Source organism: Nannobrachium achirus, assembly GCF_963921795.1.
Source record: "Nannobrachium achirus genome assembly, chromosome: 10".
In the NCBI taxonomy this organism is placed as follows: Eukaryota; Metazoa; Chordata; class Actinopteri; order Myctophiformes; family Myctophidae; genus Nannobrachium; species Nannobrachium achirus.
The window spans coordinates 51777554-51795118 of NC_137819.1; the positions used below are offsets into that span (position 1 = coordinate 51777554).

Consider the following 17565-nt stretch of genomic DNA (forward strand, 5'->3'; position numbering starts at 1 on the left):
ATATGGAAGGGAGTGAAGAGCAGGTGTGCTAGCTAGAGACTGATTGAGCGAGAGACACAGACAGAAAGAGAGAGAGCGAAAGAGAGAGGCAGTGAAGGTGAAGAAACTCGCTTATCTAGCTGCGGCTGCTGGAGAATTGTTTAATGAGAGCCAAGGGAGCCTTATGAGACGGGAAAGGAGAGAGAGAGAGAGAGAGAGAGAGAGGGAGAGAGAGAGAGAGGGGGAGAGAGAGAGAGAAGGGAATGAAAAATGGTGAGCTGTCAGGTAAGTGCTGGGGAGGGAGTTAGGCTGTAAATGTTTTGCCCTGACTCTGGGAACAAAGGATAGACCACAATGAAAGAGAGAGAGAGAGAGAGAGAGAGAGAGAGAGAGAGGGGGAGAGAGAGAGAGAGACAGAGGATGCGCGTGCCAGGTGCACATACATCTCATAAAGTTACACAACAATGAACAAAGGCACAGCTGGGTCCTTGAGCATGGGCACATTACACAAACGCTCATGCAAGCATGCAAGCGCATGTGCGTACACACACACACACACACACACACACACACACACACACACACACACACACACACACACACACACACACACACACACACACACACACACACACACACACACATTAACACTCGGTCCATGGGAGCTCACTTATATGTATAAAACTCTGTGAACCAGAAATCTTTTCCCTCTTGATTCCCTCTCTGTCACTACCTCTCCTTCTTTCTGTCTCTCCTCCTTCACTCTTTATGTGTAGTCTTTCCCTCCCTCCATGTGTAGTGCGTGCAGGTGGACATGCAGCCATTCGCCCCAATGTGTCAGTGTTAGGGATGGGACGATATGAACAAGAAATCGCGATTTACGATATCATTATGATAATAAAAATTATTCTGGGGCGGAACATTTTGCAGCGCGTTGTGAGCTTGTGGATCGGCTATTTTTTGGCAAAGACATTTGATAGAGTGTGAAAAAATCAAGTACGTATATTATAAGTACCTTTTACCAATTATAGAGGGTTTAAGTGGTACTGGATATGCAGCTCGGCAAATTAAAGGTGAATTGACCCCAGTGCATGATGGAGGACGATATCACGATATATTAAATCTCCACGATACGATTATCTTGAGTGTTTTTTATCACGATAAACAATGATATCGCTTATCGTCTCATCCCTGTCAGTGTAGGAGCAAGTTCAGACTTGGCATCGGCGGGTATACTTATCACAATCCAGCTCGGTCGGATGCAGGAGAGCACCTGCCTCGAGACAAGAGATTGGAGTGTGTAGCCATTGTGCACATGCGCGTGTCTGTATGTGTTTGTGTAACAGACCTTCGTTTGGCTACTGAGGTGGGGAAAGATATCCAGCGAGGTGCCAGCACCGGAGATAGCTTGGCGTGTCTAAGCCCCAACCTGGTGTTACAGCGAACGCAGTCCAGGGGAAGGTTAGGAGACTGTATAGTACAAGGAGATACCTCACCTGCTCCCGTCCGCCTTGCTGTAACAACAGCTTTGACTAGAAGGAGGCAGGGAGAAAATCTAAACTCACACTCGTAGCCTTTGATCGTCTTGGCTCTTTTCTCCTCAAGGTTAACCGCCTCTCTCCATTTCTTCCTTCACCTTTCCTCTCTCGCCGTTTTTCTTTCAATGCTTTTTTTCCCCCCCTTCACATCCCGGGCTCCTTTCATTTGATCTCTCATCCGTTGTCAGAGAACACGGGGTGGGGGAAGAGTTGACATCTCCTGCTCCTCTCTCCTTGCCCTCACCTGCTTCCTCTCCACATTTCCTTTGAGGAGTCCTGACCCACGGGGTCTCCAAAGTGGCTGTCATCCGGGCTTGCGACTTAACCAGGCCTTTCCTCAGCCATGGAAGTGCACCAGGCATGCATTATAGAAATGATACATGTCCTCCCAGCAGCCACGATTAGCATGATCCATGTTTTATTCACTGATATGAGGTTGGGGAGGTTGGCATATATAGCGAGGTCGTGGGCAGGCTACATCCTGGGGAGTGCATAACGCTGGAGCAGCAAGCACTAGGCTTTTATGCTTGCTACTGTATACAGGGGGGGAAAAACCGCATGCAGAGCTTCCTCGACTTTCTCCTTCAGTTCAGCTTATGGAAATCCCCTATAGGATATTTGCAGAGCTGTAGCCACTGTTCTGTTAATAGGATCTAATTGGAAATGGCTGGTCTTAAAGAAGTTGCTTGGGTAGACTGAACATAATCCCATGGGAATCCACCCAAAGTTATTAAGAATCTATGCGCACTGTCCCAAATATAGGCCAGCAGCTCGCATGAACCAAACTAAGCCCCTCTGACTCTTCAAGCGCAGTCCGTGCTTGCTGGACGTTTGAGAATACATCAGCGTATTGTGTTTGACAAAAGCATGATGAAAAAATCGAAATCACTTCTTTAAAATACTGTAGTTGCTGCTGCATTACAGCCAAATCATCAAAGTGTCGGAACTAGTGTCAAATGCTGCTACATCAGCCGTGCCCTTTCAGATCCAGAAGAATAGCCAGGTAAACAACAAAAAGGTTTCTTTATCTTGAATGATGCTGGGTAGATGCTGGGTCGTCACGGGCAACACGTGGACTAACTCAGAGTTGCCGACTGCCATGTAAACAATGCATACGTGCAAACTGGTACTGTATGTGTAATTACACAATGACTGCAGCTGGAATAGTTTGTTATTGGGAGTAGTGGGGTTGATCCCTGGGTTTAGCATCATTTCCATGTGTCTGTGGAGGTTCGCATAACACTGGCGAGGCCAAGAATGTCCTCTTCAGGACCGACTGCGTAGCATTCAGGGGGCGGTGTTGGTCCTGGACCGTGTTGGTGGTGGAGAGAGAGCGAGCGAGGGAGGGGAATGGGGGGGGGGGGGGGGGATGCGACAGCAAGAGTGGGGAGAGATGGAGGAAGGGGACTATAAAATATTGATTATATTTGCATAAATAGCCGCAGTTGTTTAAAGCAGTCCGTGACCTAACTAGCCAATCCTTCCCAGAGTGCAACCTGCTTCCATACAGAGAGAGAGAGAGAGAGAGAGAGAGAGAGAGAGAGAGAGAGAGAGAGAGAGAGAGAGAGAGAGAGAGAGAGGAATACAATGAGAAGGACAAAAAGTGATTGGAGGTGAAAGTACACCCCGCAATGCGACATGGCAGCGGCCTCCCAGTCAGGCCATCCCAAAGGCTACAGCACAGCGCTTGCTCACTTGGTATTAGGCGCCAATTAGTGACTTATTAGCGTTCCCAGCGGAGTAAGCTAAGTAGTAGATTACGTGGTGAGTTAGTCATCGGTAGAGAGTAGAGATACACTTGGGACGCCCGCTGGCCTACTGGTCCAGGCGCATACCGTGTACTGTAGTAATCCTGCACGTTCACATTCTGCTTAGGTTCTCTCACGGCCCAGCGCTCCTCCCTCGCCTGTCATATTAAGATATGATCTCTGGCCCCAACAACTGATGAGGCGGCCCCTATTAACCTATGGCTGTGCCCATGATCATCACCATGATCACCTGGCCGAATCTGGGTGAGCAGGTAGCCCTTCTGGGGCTGGTGCTGAGACCATAGTTAACCACTAAAACCTCTTGAAAAAAAGTACAAGTACAAGTTCAAAATATGAGCTTGTAGATCTGCTATTTTCAAAGGAAATTGTGATGACATGCCCAAATCCTTTGGGCATGTCATCAGTAGAGATGTGATTCTTCACTGACCTCACTATTTGTTACAATTCCCCTGTTAAAAAATCAATTAGATTCTACAATGCATCACAATGCAATCTGATGCTGCATCTCGGTTTTCTATAAACGCTACTTTTTCATCAGTTAATGCAAGCAGTCAGTTACATATTATGAACTACCTTTTCCATGTATAAAGTACCTTAATGTGATGTGCATATAATGCCTTAAATTAAAATGTAAAGCAAAATAAATAAATGGTATATGCCTACCTACTGTGAAAACAAAAAATAAATCTGCCTTCAGTGCAATACAACTTTACAAGTGTGCGTTTTACTTTTACACAGCAGCTCTAAGACAGGGGACTTCACAAGCTATACACAGCGAAATCCTCAGTGTACTGTACTGTTCAAATCAATGTAACTGTCACGGTCATGGCCTCTTCCCTCTCCGGTTTAGCCTTGATTCCCCTCTGCCGCTCTCTCCCCACCTCCTGTACTCCCTGCCCTGATTGCCCTGAGTGCGCTCCCTTGCAAACGCCAGCTGTGCCGAGTTGGCATACGAACTCCAGAGACCTTAAAGACTGCCTGAGTGTATTCTTCAGTTTGCTGGATCGTTGTCATGTGTTGCCTGTCGTGTTTGCTATTCAGTGCTTACCTTGTTACCACTGCAAGTGGGAGTGATGTTTAGTGTTATGTATTCATCATAGTCAGTGTAGTGATGATGATGTGTGCAGTGGTGTAAAGTAACTAAGTACATTTACTCAAGTACTGCACTTAAGTACCATTTTGAGGTACTTTTACATTACAGGAGTATTTTCCAATTCTCTATACTAAATCCCTATCCTGGTGCCAGGGGTGAACATTCATCAAAAATAGCAGAGCTACCGGTACCTGCTCACAACACATTGCTTATTTGCTAAGAGACGCTGTCAGGCTACACCGAGCCTACAGTATGTGGTATGCACCTGGACCAGTAGGCCAAAGGGCCCCATGTATGTTTTATAATATCATAATTTGTATCTGCAAAGTAACTAGTAACTAAAGTTTTCAAATAATTGTAGTCGAGCAAAAGTACAATATTTGGATCTGAGATGTAGTGGATAGAAGAAAAAGTATTGGAAATTGGAAAGTAGCCTACAGTACTTAGTTACTTAACACCACCACCAATCATCATAGACAAAACCTTTCTAAAAATAATAGAAAATAGGGCTTAAGTGGTGTCGTGAAGACCTGATGGTAGGCTGCTGTGGGAGTATCGTAAGTTCAGTGTGTGTGCATGTGTTTGTGTGCGCATTACACATGCACGTATTTGAGCTGAACAGTACTAACTAGCCTTCTTTGCATTTTGTGGAGGTTATGTTGAGTGCAACTTTGAGTGTACTGGTTGTTAGATATATTTTTGTACGTTTTTTTTGCTTGTACATTAGAGCTACTACTGTACCAATTGTTTTGAATTATGTTCAGTCCTGACAATGGCAAACCGAAATACAGCATTTCCTGGCACTAGTTCGAGGTGGTTAATTCGTCATCACTTTAGGTTTGTGTATTTTAAGTGAGTGGGTAAAACAGTGTGTGCACAACAGAGTGCGTGTGTGTGTGTGTGTGTGTGTGTGTGTGTGTGTGTGTGTGTGTGTGTGTGTGTGTGTGTGTGTGTGTGTGTGTGTGTGTGTGCGTGCGCGCGTGTGTGCGTGTGCGTGTGCGTGTGTGTGTGTGTGTGTGTAAAGTATAAGATACATGGTTTGCATTTCTTTAGCACTCTTATCCAAAGCGCTTAACATTCTGCTTTATATTATTTACCCTTTCACACACACATTCCCACACCAACAGCAGGGGCAGCCATGCCAGGTACCAACCTTGTCATCAGGAGCCGTAAGGAGTTCAGTGTCTTGCTGTCTTTCAGTGTCAGTACATGCATATGCACAGTGGGCTAAGTGTGCCTATATGCATGTGAGTACTTCAGTTAATGCACACAGTCCTACAGTAAATGTGAGTATCTATGCATACAGTATGTGTACTGTGTACATGGGTGCATGTGTGTGGACACATGCTTGTGTGCTTAATGTGTGTGTGTGTGTGTGTGTGTGTGTGTGTGTGTGTGTGTGTGTGTCTGTGTGTGTGTGTGTGTGTGTGTGTGTGTGTGTGTGTGTGTGTGCGTGCGTGCGTGCGTGCGTGCGTGCGTGCGTGCGTGCGTGCGTGCGTGCGTGCGTGCGTGCGTGCGTGCGTGCGTGCGAGTCTGAGGGCGGGTAAAAGTGATCGGTGTCGTCCATGCTGAGGGCTTTGTCACAGCTGACCTATATTAGATGAAAGCAGCTGATCTGTGGCCTGAAGGGACAGTAAGAGAGTTGTGTTCTAATTATCTCTGCAGCTATGTAGCCACACATTACGTACGTACACACACACACACACACACGTACGTACCATTGAATCAATGGGAGCCCATGGGAACATCTGCCATGCTCCACTTGATAAACAACAGAGGCACATCCTCCATGTAAGATTGGCAGCAACGTAGTGTCAAATGCCGCTCATTAAAACCCATTCGCGATCACTTTAAATGACAAATATGGCCCTTGGTCATGTCTTCAGGATGCAACCATCTGGGACTGTTAGCCGATCACAGATTCCATTTGTAAAGATTAATCTTCCGGGCATTATGGTTTATTAGGTAGCACGCTGGAGAGAGGCAGACGGTGACGACGGAGCAAACCACTTTAATAAACGTAAATTATTTGTTTAGAGAGCACTTACCGAAACAATGTTAGAACACGCTCTAACCATTGAATCTCGGCATCCCTAATTCCGGGGCGAACATTCACCAAAAATAGTAGCTCCTTTCGGAACCTCTCCCTCCACTATAATACAGGTCCGAGATGAGGTTCCTGCTCAATACAAGCCCATATAAGGTTTTTCCAGCGATAGTTCGCCACGTTTTTGACCATTCTTCTTTCCTTCACCAAACATTTTATCCAAAAAGTAAAGGCCCTATACCCGTCTCTCACATGTATACTTTTTTAACGGCGGGGGTAATCTAAGCGATGTGTTTAAAACAATACTTTTAAATCGCTCGTTTTGTCAGCTAATTCCATGTTTTTCCCCAGTCATTAAAATTCCAATACAGACTGAAGTAATTAAAGCATGTCATGTTTGCATGTTTGGAATTAGAACAGCTGAAATCAATAATATATCAGCATTCTGATAAGAACCCGCGGGCCACATTAAGTGAAGGTGAGGGCCGGCAGTTGCCCATGTACCTTATGAGCTTGGGGGTCTGTGTGTGCCCAGATCAAAGCACTCGGAGCATGCTCTAACGGCCTTGGAGCCAATTTACGAATGTGCCCTAAATGGTTGAGCAACCCGGATGTCATGACTGAGATTACATAATATTGAAATCTCTATTGGCATCAGGTTCTGGCGTTGTGAAATGGGAGTAAAGATTGCGCTCAAGATGACTGCTAATACACATCTTTGCTTTGCACTGGCATGTTTATTTTTATTTTATTTTATCTATAATGAGACACAGCAATTCTGAGACAGACAGCCCAGGAAACAAATGCTAATTGCTAAATGGTAAACATTGGACTAATGTTAATGTTTGGTAAGTCGAGCAGGCCCGATAGCACTTTACCTCAATGTAACTTACACTGTAGCATTTTGTGTTTAGCTGAGTCCATAAATACAGGACGTTACATTCTTGGCTCTGGCCACTCTTAACTATCTTAAAGCCTACACGCATTACTCCCACGCACGTGCACGCACGCACACACACAAGCAGTCTGTGTTTTCTTGGTAATTGGATGCAGTACACACTCAATTAAGCTGTTAGCCTCCGTGTCATCCCCTCACTTCTTAGTCCTCTCTCCCACTGCTTTCTTTGTAAATCTCACTCCCATTCATTAGTCTTCATTTACTGCTTCAAATTCCCTGTCTGCACCCCCCCCCCCCCATTCCCCACGACCACCTACACCTCCCTCCGCCTCCCCTTGCTGAATCCTGCCTGCCTTTCCTCTCTCTTCCCCCTTTCCCTGCCTCTCTCGCCCCTCCTATTCCCACAGCGAATCATTAGCTCAGTATAGTAAAGAACACACCTTCAAACAATCAATCAGTTTGGGTTATATTTATTGAAGATACAACATTGAATTTGATTTACCATGAGAAATGTCACAGCTTGTCTCTGTGTGAGTACACATATTTACGGTCTATGGGTTTGCCGCTATGACATCATGCTCTGATGTCACTGTGATGTCCGGCACATCTTGTCCACGTATCCATGTATCTCTGAAGGTTGCGCCTGACACTGTGGTTCCCTTGACACATCACAGGTGATATCACAGGTGACATCACCTATGTAAAAGTCCATATATGGGTATTCCCAGAATCCCTTTTATGCCCATATATGAAGATCCCTGATGTCATTGATATATATCACTGGCCGGGATCTCCATGTATGGGCATAAAAGATATTGTATGTTGTAATGTCATGGAAACCACTCTAACAGAATCCCTTTTATGCTCATATATGGAGATCCCTGATGTCATCAATATTAAGCCCATATCTAACAGGACTTCATATGGGAATGCCCATATATGGAGGAAGACAGCCTATATTTGTGTGGCTGGTTCAGACAGGGATCTCCATGTATGGGCATAAAAGGGATGTACTATATACAGTACCTTAATCTCCATATATGGGTAACTGGTCCGATATACATTACTGGCCAGATGGCCAAGAAATGGCGCGACCTCACCGGTTGTCGCCCTGAGGCGTCTTACGGTCTATGGGTTTGCCGCTATGACATCATGCTCTGATGTCACTGTGATGTCCAGCACATCTTGTCCACATATCCATGTATCTCTGAAGGTTAGGCCTGACACTGTGGTTCCCTTGACACAAGGGTGAGAGAGTAGAGTGTGAGAAAAGAGGAAGGGGAAGCAGGGAAAAATGGAAGAGGGGAACGTACGCAAGGTAAATAAAAAGAAGGTATGGTCATCTACGTCATTTTCGCGATCCACAAATTCGAGCCAGATCGCGCTGGAACTGCAGCTGTGGAAAACATCGGAGTCCTGCAGCCTTTATAAAATAAAAGAAGACATACCACACATTGTTTTCTGCTGCGTTGTATTTCGATGTGTGCACTGTATAATTGTGGGCTCGCCTGGAAGGCGAGCACACGTATGTTATCTTCATTATTTATCTATCAGTCAGTCAGTATCCTCAAAACTTTGGCGCGATTCATCTCTTAAACGCTTACACCTTTCAACACCATTCAAATTTTTATGTGTTCAGCTTACTGAGGACACGCGTGCTTGTATTTTTGGTTTTGAAATGTTTTGTAGTATAAATATAAAAAAATAAAAATGTTTAACTTTAAGCACCCAATGCATTTCCAATGGGTTTAGTGAGTGGAGAGAAGGATAATAGACCCATGTTTATGTTAAGGCGCTGTGGCTGCAGTGTTCACACTTCAGATATGCTATCTATATCATTGCGTTCACACAGGTCTGCTCTCTGATTTGATCCAAATGTCTAAGCTGTGTGATGTATAAAACTATAGTTATAGTTAAAACTATAAATAAATGTCCCTCTCCACTCTACTGATTACACAGCTGTGATCAAGAATCAAGTCCGGGCGATGGGATGTAAATCCCATAGCCATATATCCTAGAGCCCGCAGGGACAGTCAGCCATATTAGTGGTTGTTGTTGGTTGTCAGGGAGATATCAAAACCAATGCATTTCCAAGTCAGATCCACAAACACAATAAAAGCCATGCTCCACTCCTCAGTCTGGAGTGGCCACATAGAAGAACGCCTTGGTTATAGACATAGTGGAGGACAGATGTGATCTGGGATTGTTAGCCTACAGTATATGCACTCAATATACTCCACTACAGTTGGAGTCCATTTGACAGTTGCTGGTTCCCAAACACAGAATCAAAAATGTAGATCTAGAACACATAGAATATGTACAGTACAGTAAGGTTCAGTAGAGTACAGTAAAAGTACAGTAAGGTTCAGTAGAGTACAGTAAAGTACAGTAAGGTACAGAAAGGTACAGTACAGAAAGGTACAGTAGAGTACAGTACAGTAAGGTACAGTAAAGTACAATACAGTACAGTAAGGTACAGTAGAGTACAGTACAGTAGAGTACAGTAAAGTACAGTATAGTAAGGTACAGTAGAGTACAGTACAGTAAGGTACAGTACGGCACAGTAGAGTACAGTACAGTATAGTACAGTAAGGTACAGTAGAGTACAGTAAAGTACAGTACAGTAAGGTACAGTACAGTAAGGTACAGTAGAGTACAGTAAAGTACAGTAAGGTACAGTACAGTAGAGTAGAGTAAAGTACAGTACAGTAAGGTACAGTAAGTTACAGTAGAGTACAGTAAAGTACAGTAAGGTACAGCAGAGTACAGTAAAGTACAGTACTGTAAGGTACAGTACAGTACAGTAGTGTACAGTAAAGTACAGTAAAGTACAGTAACGTACAGCCCCTTAAGGTACAGCAAGATACAGTAGTGTACAGTAAAGTACAGTACAGTAAAGTACAATACAGTACAGTAAGGTACAGTAGAGTACAGTAAAGTACAGTAGAGTACAGTAAGGTACAGTAGAGTACAGTAAAGTACAGTATAGTAAGGTACAGTAGAGTACAGTACAGTACAGTAAGTTACAGTACGGCATAGTAGAGTACAGTACAGTATAGTACAGTAAGGTACAGTAGAGTACAGTTAAGTACAGTACAGTAAGGTACAGTACAGTAAGGTACAGTACAGTACAGTAAGGTACAGTAGAGTACAGTAAAGTACAGTACAGTAAGGTACAGTAGAGTACAGTAAAGTACAGTAAGTTACAGTAAAGTACAGTAAGGTAAAGTACAGTAGAGTACAGTAAAGTACAGTAAGTTACAGTACAGTACAGTACAGTACAGTACAGTAAGGTGCAGTACAGTATAGTAAGGTACAGTACAATACTGTAGGGTACTGTACCTTACAGTACCTTAAAGTATCCTATTTGTTGGGTTGGAATCGAGCCCACACTGTTTCGAAGGAACAGTATTTCTAGTTGTATTGAGGTGTCTTCAGGGATGAGGCAGAGTGCTTGTGAATTCAGTGGTTCCAGGGTAGTGATGTGTCCTTCATCAGTGATTCGTTCACAGGAACAAATAAGAACGAATCACAAGAATGAATCATGAACGATTCCTTCATTTTCTTAAACTGTTACGTGAACGCCTTCGTTCATATCCCCCGTTCCCTCCCCCTTATAGCCCTCGGCACACAGTATGGGAGGACAGGCTGTACGCGCAACGTATTAAAAACGCTCCCGCGATAGTTTTTTTCACGGGATGATCGCGCTATGAACAGTAAGCATGAACGAATCATTTGAACGGATCATTACCTTGAACGTGAACAAAATGATTCGTTCACTGAATTGAACCGTTTTGCCCACCACTATTCCATGGGGGATGAACCCTGAATATTTGGCTTTGGGGTCCATAGAGCTGAGCCCCCATATCAGGAACCTGAAGGAAAGGACAGTGGAGAGCACAAAAAAGGGGGAGAATGGGGTGGCGGAGGGATGCCAGATACAGATTAACAATGGCAGGTGGACATTGTTATGTAGTTACAACCCTTGATTGGTCTGAGGGGAGGTGATAAGGGAGGAGTTGTTATCAGAAATGATTAGAGTCAGGTGATCATGGGAGGAATTGATGTCGGGTGGATTGGAGATGATTGAGACGGGGAAAGGAGATTGTTATCAGGCCCTGTCTTCCCTCCTGAACTCCTGCTGTACCAACTTCGTTTAATATAGCAGCATCGAAAATGCTATTTAACCATCAGCTATTTGAAAATAGCCTATCTACGTAGCGAGTTTGTAGATCTGCTATTTGCAACAACAACAAAAATCTTGAAATAATTTGAACACTCTTGTAGCCTATGGGGTCCCTAGCACTGTGGCACAAAATGTTTTCAAATGGGGGTCTGCAGCCAAATACACATTCACCTGAGAAAAGGTTTGAGAACCATAGGGAGGAGGAGGAACGGATAGAGCAATCAGAGGTGACTGGTTACTGTGCATGTAAACGCATGTCAGTGTTTGTGTTGGGTTGTGTAACCTCATGTCTTTCTATTGTTGTCTCTGTCTTTCTCCATTCAGCTCTTGGCGGCGTGTTTGCAAAGCAGTCTGTTCCTTCCCCAAAGACATGGAGCACCATTTCCTGATGAGATTGTGGTGAGTGAATGTGAGCACGCACACACACGCGTGCACGCACAGGCACATGCATGCACGCACCCACAAACACGCGCAAGTCAGTGAGGACCATTTCCTGATGGACTGTGGTGAGCGAATGTGTGCGTATGTGCATAATCTGCATATTGCGTGCACATATAATATATTTATAGCAGCTTCATTTTGTACCCTTACACATCCTTACGCCGTAAACACCACCGGCGCGTGGTGCGTCCTTGAAATCCATCCCCTGGTGGGGCAGATGTTCCCCGGGTGGAACCTTTCAAGGATTAAGCGCATGTTAGCGAGGCAGCTGCAAGAACGTGGGGATCAGAAAGCATGTCAGTCTCCTCCTGTTTGGATGTAGCGTTTGGAACGAGGCCCACTTGTAAAACGGATTGCTTCGGAGCTGCACGCTTGGGAACGGAGACCCGCGTTTGTGAGTGAACAAAGGGAGGAAGGAAGGATGACAGACAAGGAATTTGAAAAACTCACAACGTAAGAGAGAGAGAGAGAGAGAGATAGAGAGAGAGACATCTAGGTATAGCACAATCTGTCACAGTATAGTAAAGTAAAAAATAGCTGTCCATGGGTGGCCCGAGGTCGTTGGTTGTAACTAGTGACTATTTTTAGTCCGTCTCTCTTCCCATCCCCCTTTCTTTTCGCTCTCCTCCTCCTCTTCTCTCACTGCTGCTCTGATGACAGTTTCTGTACACAGTAGAATCCAGCTCAGTGTTAATTTATTCATTTGTACACTCCCAGAGTCATATCATCACTCTTTACAGTGTAAGCACTGTTTATGTCTTAAAGGATAATGGTGCATTTACTGTACTGTATATTGTCGTTGTCGGGTGGAAACCTTGTATGTCCAAAACCGTTTGTTTTGTATTTATCATTTTTAAAATGATTTAAACTAGTGAAAACTGCCGATCTACAAGCACACAACGCCTCGCACCGTGAGGCGTTGTGTGCTTGTAGATCGGCTGTTGATGATATATAGTGCCATTCTCCAAAGTGCTTCACAGTGCGCATTACATTTAACCAATCACACGTACAGTCGCACGCCGGCGTTGGAGGCAACCACAACACTTGCTCATCGGGAGCAGTCAGGCATTCATTGTCTTGCTCAAGGACACCTCGGCAGGCAGCAAAGGGGACGTCGGGTATCGAACTGGAAACCTTCCAATTCCCACGCGGCCACTCTACCTCCTGATCCACTGCTGTCTTCATCCTGTCTCCCCCCTCTGCCCTCCCCCCCACACACCACCCTATCCTCTCTCTCTCTCTTCCTCTATGTTGTAATTGACTCAAGCCACTCTGCTGCTTTCCGATCCATCAATCTCTCAATCTGTCGCCCCGTCGTTCCTTTATTCTTCTTCTTCCCAGTCCACCTATCCATCCATCACCCCCCCCCCGTTCCATCCTTCCATCCCCCTAGTACGCCTACTGTATCCATCGATCACCCCCTGGAACATCCCTCCTCCAACCGCCCCCCACCCCCCGTCCTCCTCCTTTTCTCCAGGGCTGGATTGTGCCTTTTAACAAGGGCTGTCACAATTATTACATAATCGTCTAATCGCATTTATTTGAGGTAATCGCAATTGTTTTGCATAATCGTCATAATCGTTTCCATGTTGAGAAATGTTAATATAGTCACAAACACTTTAAAAAAAGTAGTGGAAATAACAGATCTACAAGCTCACAACGCGACGCATCGCGACGCATTGCAAGCTTGTAGATCTGCTTGAGATCGGCTATTTCCACTATCAATGTTTTTTTTTTATGTATAAAATTGTCAAATGTCAGTAATTTCTTTGTATATTGAAGTTATGTGTCATGATTGCCATGTGCAAACCCCTTAAAGCCTAAAAGCCAAACAGAAATGTAATTGTCAACGACAAATACACAATTAAATTGTTAATCGCAATTATTTGAGTGACAATTAATTGTCATGTAAAATGTCATAATCGTGACAGCCCTACTTTTAACAACAACATTGACACACTGCAGTTGCCAGTAAATGACAGTCAGAAAGAGTGGCGTTAAATGGTCGGGTAACATGTTCACATGTTTTCTTTTCTTTAGACAAATAACGCACTTCCGGAAAATACGCCAGGCTGTCGCCCGCTGTTAAAACGCGCTGTCAGTGTCCAAATTGTTCTCCTATAAATTGCACTTGACTTGAATGAATGAGAATTCGGGAAAGGGAGAATTTCCTAGTCCCTGGGGGTAGGAGAAATGACTTTTACGACTCAACCGGCAGATGGCTGCTGAAATGGCTCTGATGAGCAATAAAGTAGGAGTTGTTGGGTCTCTGGGGTGAGCTGAGGACTGGGTTAGCTAAGGGTCAAATCTGTGACCTCCCAATTCCCAGACGACCTCTCTACCCACTCAGCTACAGCAGGGGCGTCAATTGGGTATGGCAGGGGTATGCAGCTGCCATACCCTGGGTCCAGGGGGGAAAATAAAAGTTACTTATATAAATCCATGAATGTCTATCTGCGCTGGTTTTTATGTTGTTAAATTACAGTAAAATAACTACAAATGCAAAATCTAACATAATGGTCACTTTAACAAGGTATTATAATTATATTCTCCACACTTTTATTCTCCTCATCTTGACAAAATGGTATATTCCCAGGTTCCACAGGTCAGCTGCACAGGTGCAATGCATTATTGTTAATTGTGGCACGTTTACTAACATGCCACGTTTAGCTGTACTTGAACAACGGTTCCAGGCTGCCATATCCAGCCCAAGTTTCAGACTACGAGGCGTTGTGAGCATGTAGATCTGCTATTTTCACAATAGAACCGTGTTATCCAAAATGTAATGCCTATTTTCCATGAGGACTCCCATCTTTGCCATAGCTTTTGCTTAACTGACGCCACTGAGCTACAGCGGTGGTGGAAAAAGCACTCACATTTTTTCCTGAAGGCAAGTAAAAGTATCAATACCACAATGTAGAAAGACTATGTTGCAAGTAAAAGTCTGGTGTTCAAAATTTACTTGAGTGAAAGTACTAAAGTATTGGCATCAAATTATACTTAAGTGCCAAAAGCAAAAGTGTCTATTGGGCATGAATGTCCCATTTCAAGTTTTCAAAATAAATACAAATCTTTAGAAAATAGCCTATCTAAAAGCTCAAGAAGTGTTGTGAGCTTGTAGATTGGCTATTTTCAAATAGCCAAGGTATATATAGAACTGAAGTGGTTAATGTTTTGTAATATCGGAAGTAAATGGTAGCTAGATTTTCAAATACTTGTAGGGAGTAAAAGTACAATATTTGCCTCTGAGGTGGTGTAGTGGAGTAGAAGTAAAAGTGTTGGAGTGTTGGAAATACTCATACACTCAGAAATACAGTACTTGAGTAAATGTACTTAGTTACTTTACTCCACTGAGCTACTGCCCCCCCCCCCCTCTCTCCCTCAGAGAAACGTAGTGTTGTTTCTGTATGTGTGAGCAAAAGGGATGTGTTGTGTGTATCTAAACAAAGCATACAGTACTGCATATACACAGTAAGTGTGTACTGTGTAAGTGTGTATGTGAGGCCTGCATCCATGCATTCATGCATGGATGCATATGAACCACATGAACCCTGTAGCATCCTTGTTCTGTGCGTGTCATAACAGCCAAACATTCAGCTAAATTAGGCGAACATTGGCTGAAAATAGCAGATATCCAAGCTCACAACTGTGACATTGTAGATATAATTTCTGTGAACTGCTATTTTCTATCCGTTTTCTGTGGATTTGCTATTGTCTGTGAAGAGATTCGGTATAGAGGGTAAAAGGGAAGGGACCAAGCAAAGGCCCCTGGGGGACCCTGATCAATGAAGCACATATAGGGTCTAATTGCTTAACGCAAGTGCACGCACGCGTGAGTGCATGTTTCGCACACGCACGCATGTGAAAATGGGCACACGCGCACAATGCCAAATGCACTTGCATGTTTTCAGACGTCCACGCGCACGTGTGTTTACGTTGCCTGCTACCCGCCTGCTGTGAACATACTGCATGGATGCTGGTGAGAGGACAGACAGCAGTGCTGTGTGCTGTCGCTGTCCTGAAGGCCAGCATATTGCAGCAGTTAATGATCTCATTACGAGCCAAGGAGTAGAGACGGGCCGTGTGTGTGTGTGTGTGTGTGTGTGTGTGTGTGTGTGTGTGTGTGTGTGTGTGTGTGTGTGTGTGTGTGTGTGTGTGTGTGTGTGTGTGTGTGTGTGTGTGTGTGTGTGTGTGTGTGTGTGTGTGTAAATTGTTTGTGCTGCTGTACATACAGTAATGCTAGTCAATCAGCAGTTTATGTGTGTGCGTGTTTTTGTGGGCTGATATAAGTGCGTTTAGCTTTGTTTGTGTGGAGGGGGTGGGGCATGTGTGTATGCGTGTGTGTGTTTGTGTGTGTGTGTTGAGTTTGGTGTATGAGTGTTTTTAGCTGTCGAGCGAAGCTGACAAGCTCAAACACTGCTTCCAAAATCAGTCCTGCAGTCACGTGATCAGGAGCTGCTCGCAAATTCACACTGAACTCCTCAGGCTGGCGGAGCTATAGGCTCACATCAGTGATGCAATTCAAGTGCTCTTGTGTTTGTGGGCTTCTCTAGTTACTTTGTGTGCCCCGCCTTCTCAGATGCTGTTTCCGCCTTCTCAGATGCTGTTTCGAACGACCATTATTTCGACAATGTAGCGTCAAGGGTTAGCGACTCACCCCACGGAGGTTAGGGTTAGGGTAAGGGTTAGGTTTGGGTGTCGAAAAGATGACACATAGAAACAACGAAACGCTCCCTCCCTTCTGTGCGAGCAGCAAGCATTCTTTATAGACCCATGTGACACAAACAAATAAGTATGTCTCTTTCTGCTGGTATAGGCTCCAATAACATTTCCGATTTTAGGATTAATATGTTTTGGATGAAATCAAGGCATGGATGTCTATTTCTCAAACCTGCCTAAATCTTGGCCGTCATTGTATAATTACCCGGTACCTCCGTGTTCTTTAATAAGAAGCCTTTTTTATCCGATATTTTTCTGTTTTCCCATATATTTCCAGGCCCATTTTTGCAAGACCACGCCCCCATCTCAGTGTTCAATAGATGGGGTAGGTGTGCATGGGGAACACCAGGAAATGCATGGGAAAACAGAATGATATCGGATAAATTATATATATTAAAGAACACAGAAGATCTGGTCAGTATTTAGACAGGTTTGAGACTTTATAAAGCACTTTGTTTGTGAAATCTGAATGTTTGTGTAGTTTGTATAGGCTGCCGAATTCGCCTCCACCAACGCAGGTAAATCCTCATCCATGACGGTTGTACGTCATGTTATCAGCGACCGTCATGTTTCGGGGCTAGCGGGGGTGTGTGTGTGTGTGTGTGTGCGTGCGTGCGTGCGTGCGTGCACATGTGCGCTTAGCTGAGTGTGGTGGCTTAAAAAGTACTCTGATGTTTCATGTCTTAGGTTTCATAAGTAGCAAGTACCTCTGTTATAAGTAAAAGTCCTGTATTCACAAAGGGCGTATTTGGATAGCAATTGAAGTAGTCGAGTATTTATTTTATTTTATAATTGCCTCTCATACAAAGTACTGAGAAATTGACACACTCAAGAAAAGTACTTAAGTACAGTATCTGAGTAAATGCACTTGGTTACTTCCCACCACAGGCTGAGT

General features: G+C 44.3%; 1 protein-coding gene across 1 annotated transcript in view; it reads left to right on the forward strand.

Moving 5' to 3' along the window:
- Window positions 1-249: 249 nt before the first annotated feature.
- dlgap3 (discs, large homolog-associated protein 3) overlaps window positions 250-17565 on the forward strand; it is a gene marked incomplete at both ends in the record, with an annotated part of 95794 nt that continues 78478 nt past the window's right edge. The window contains 3 exons of the mRNA XM_080735569.1: window positions 250-264; window positions 779-815; window positions 1326-1451. Coding sequence (XP_080591695.1) covers window positions 250-264; window positions 779-815; window positions 1326-1451 — 178 coding nt within the window. The remainder of the gene's footprint in view (window positions 265-778; window positions 816-1325; window positions 1452-17565) is intronic.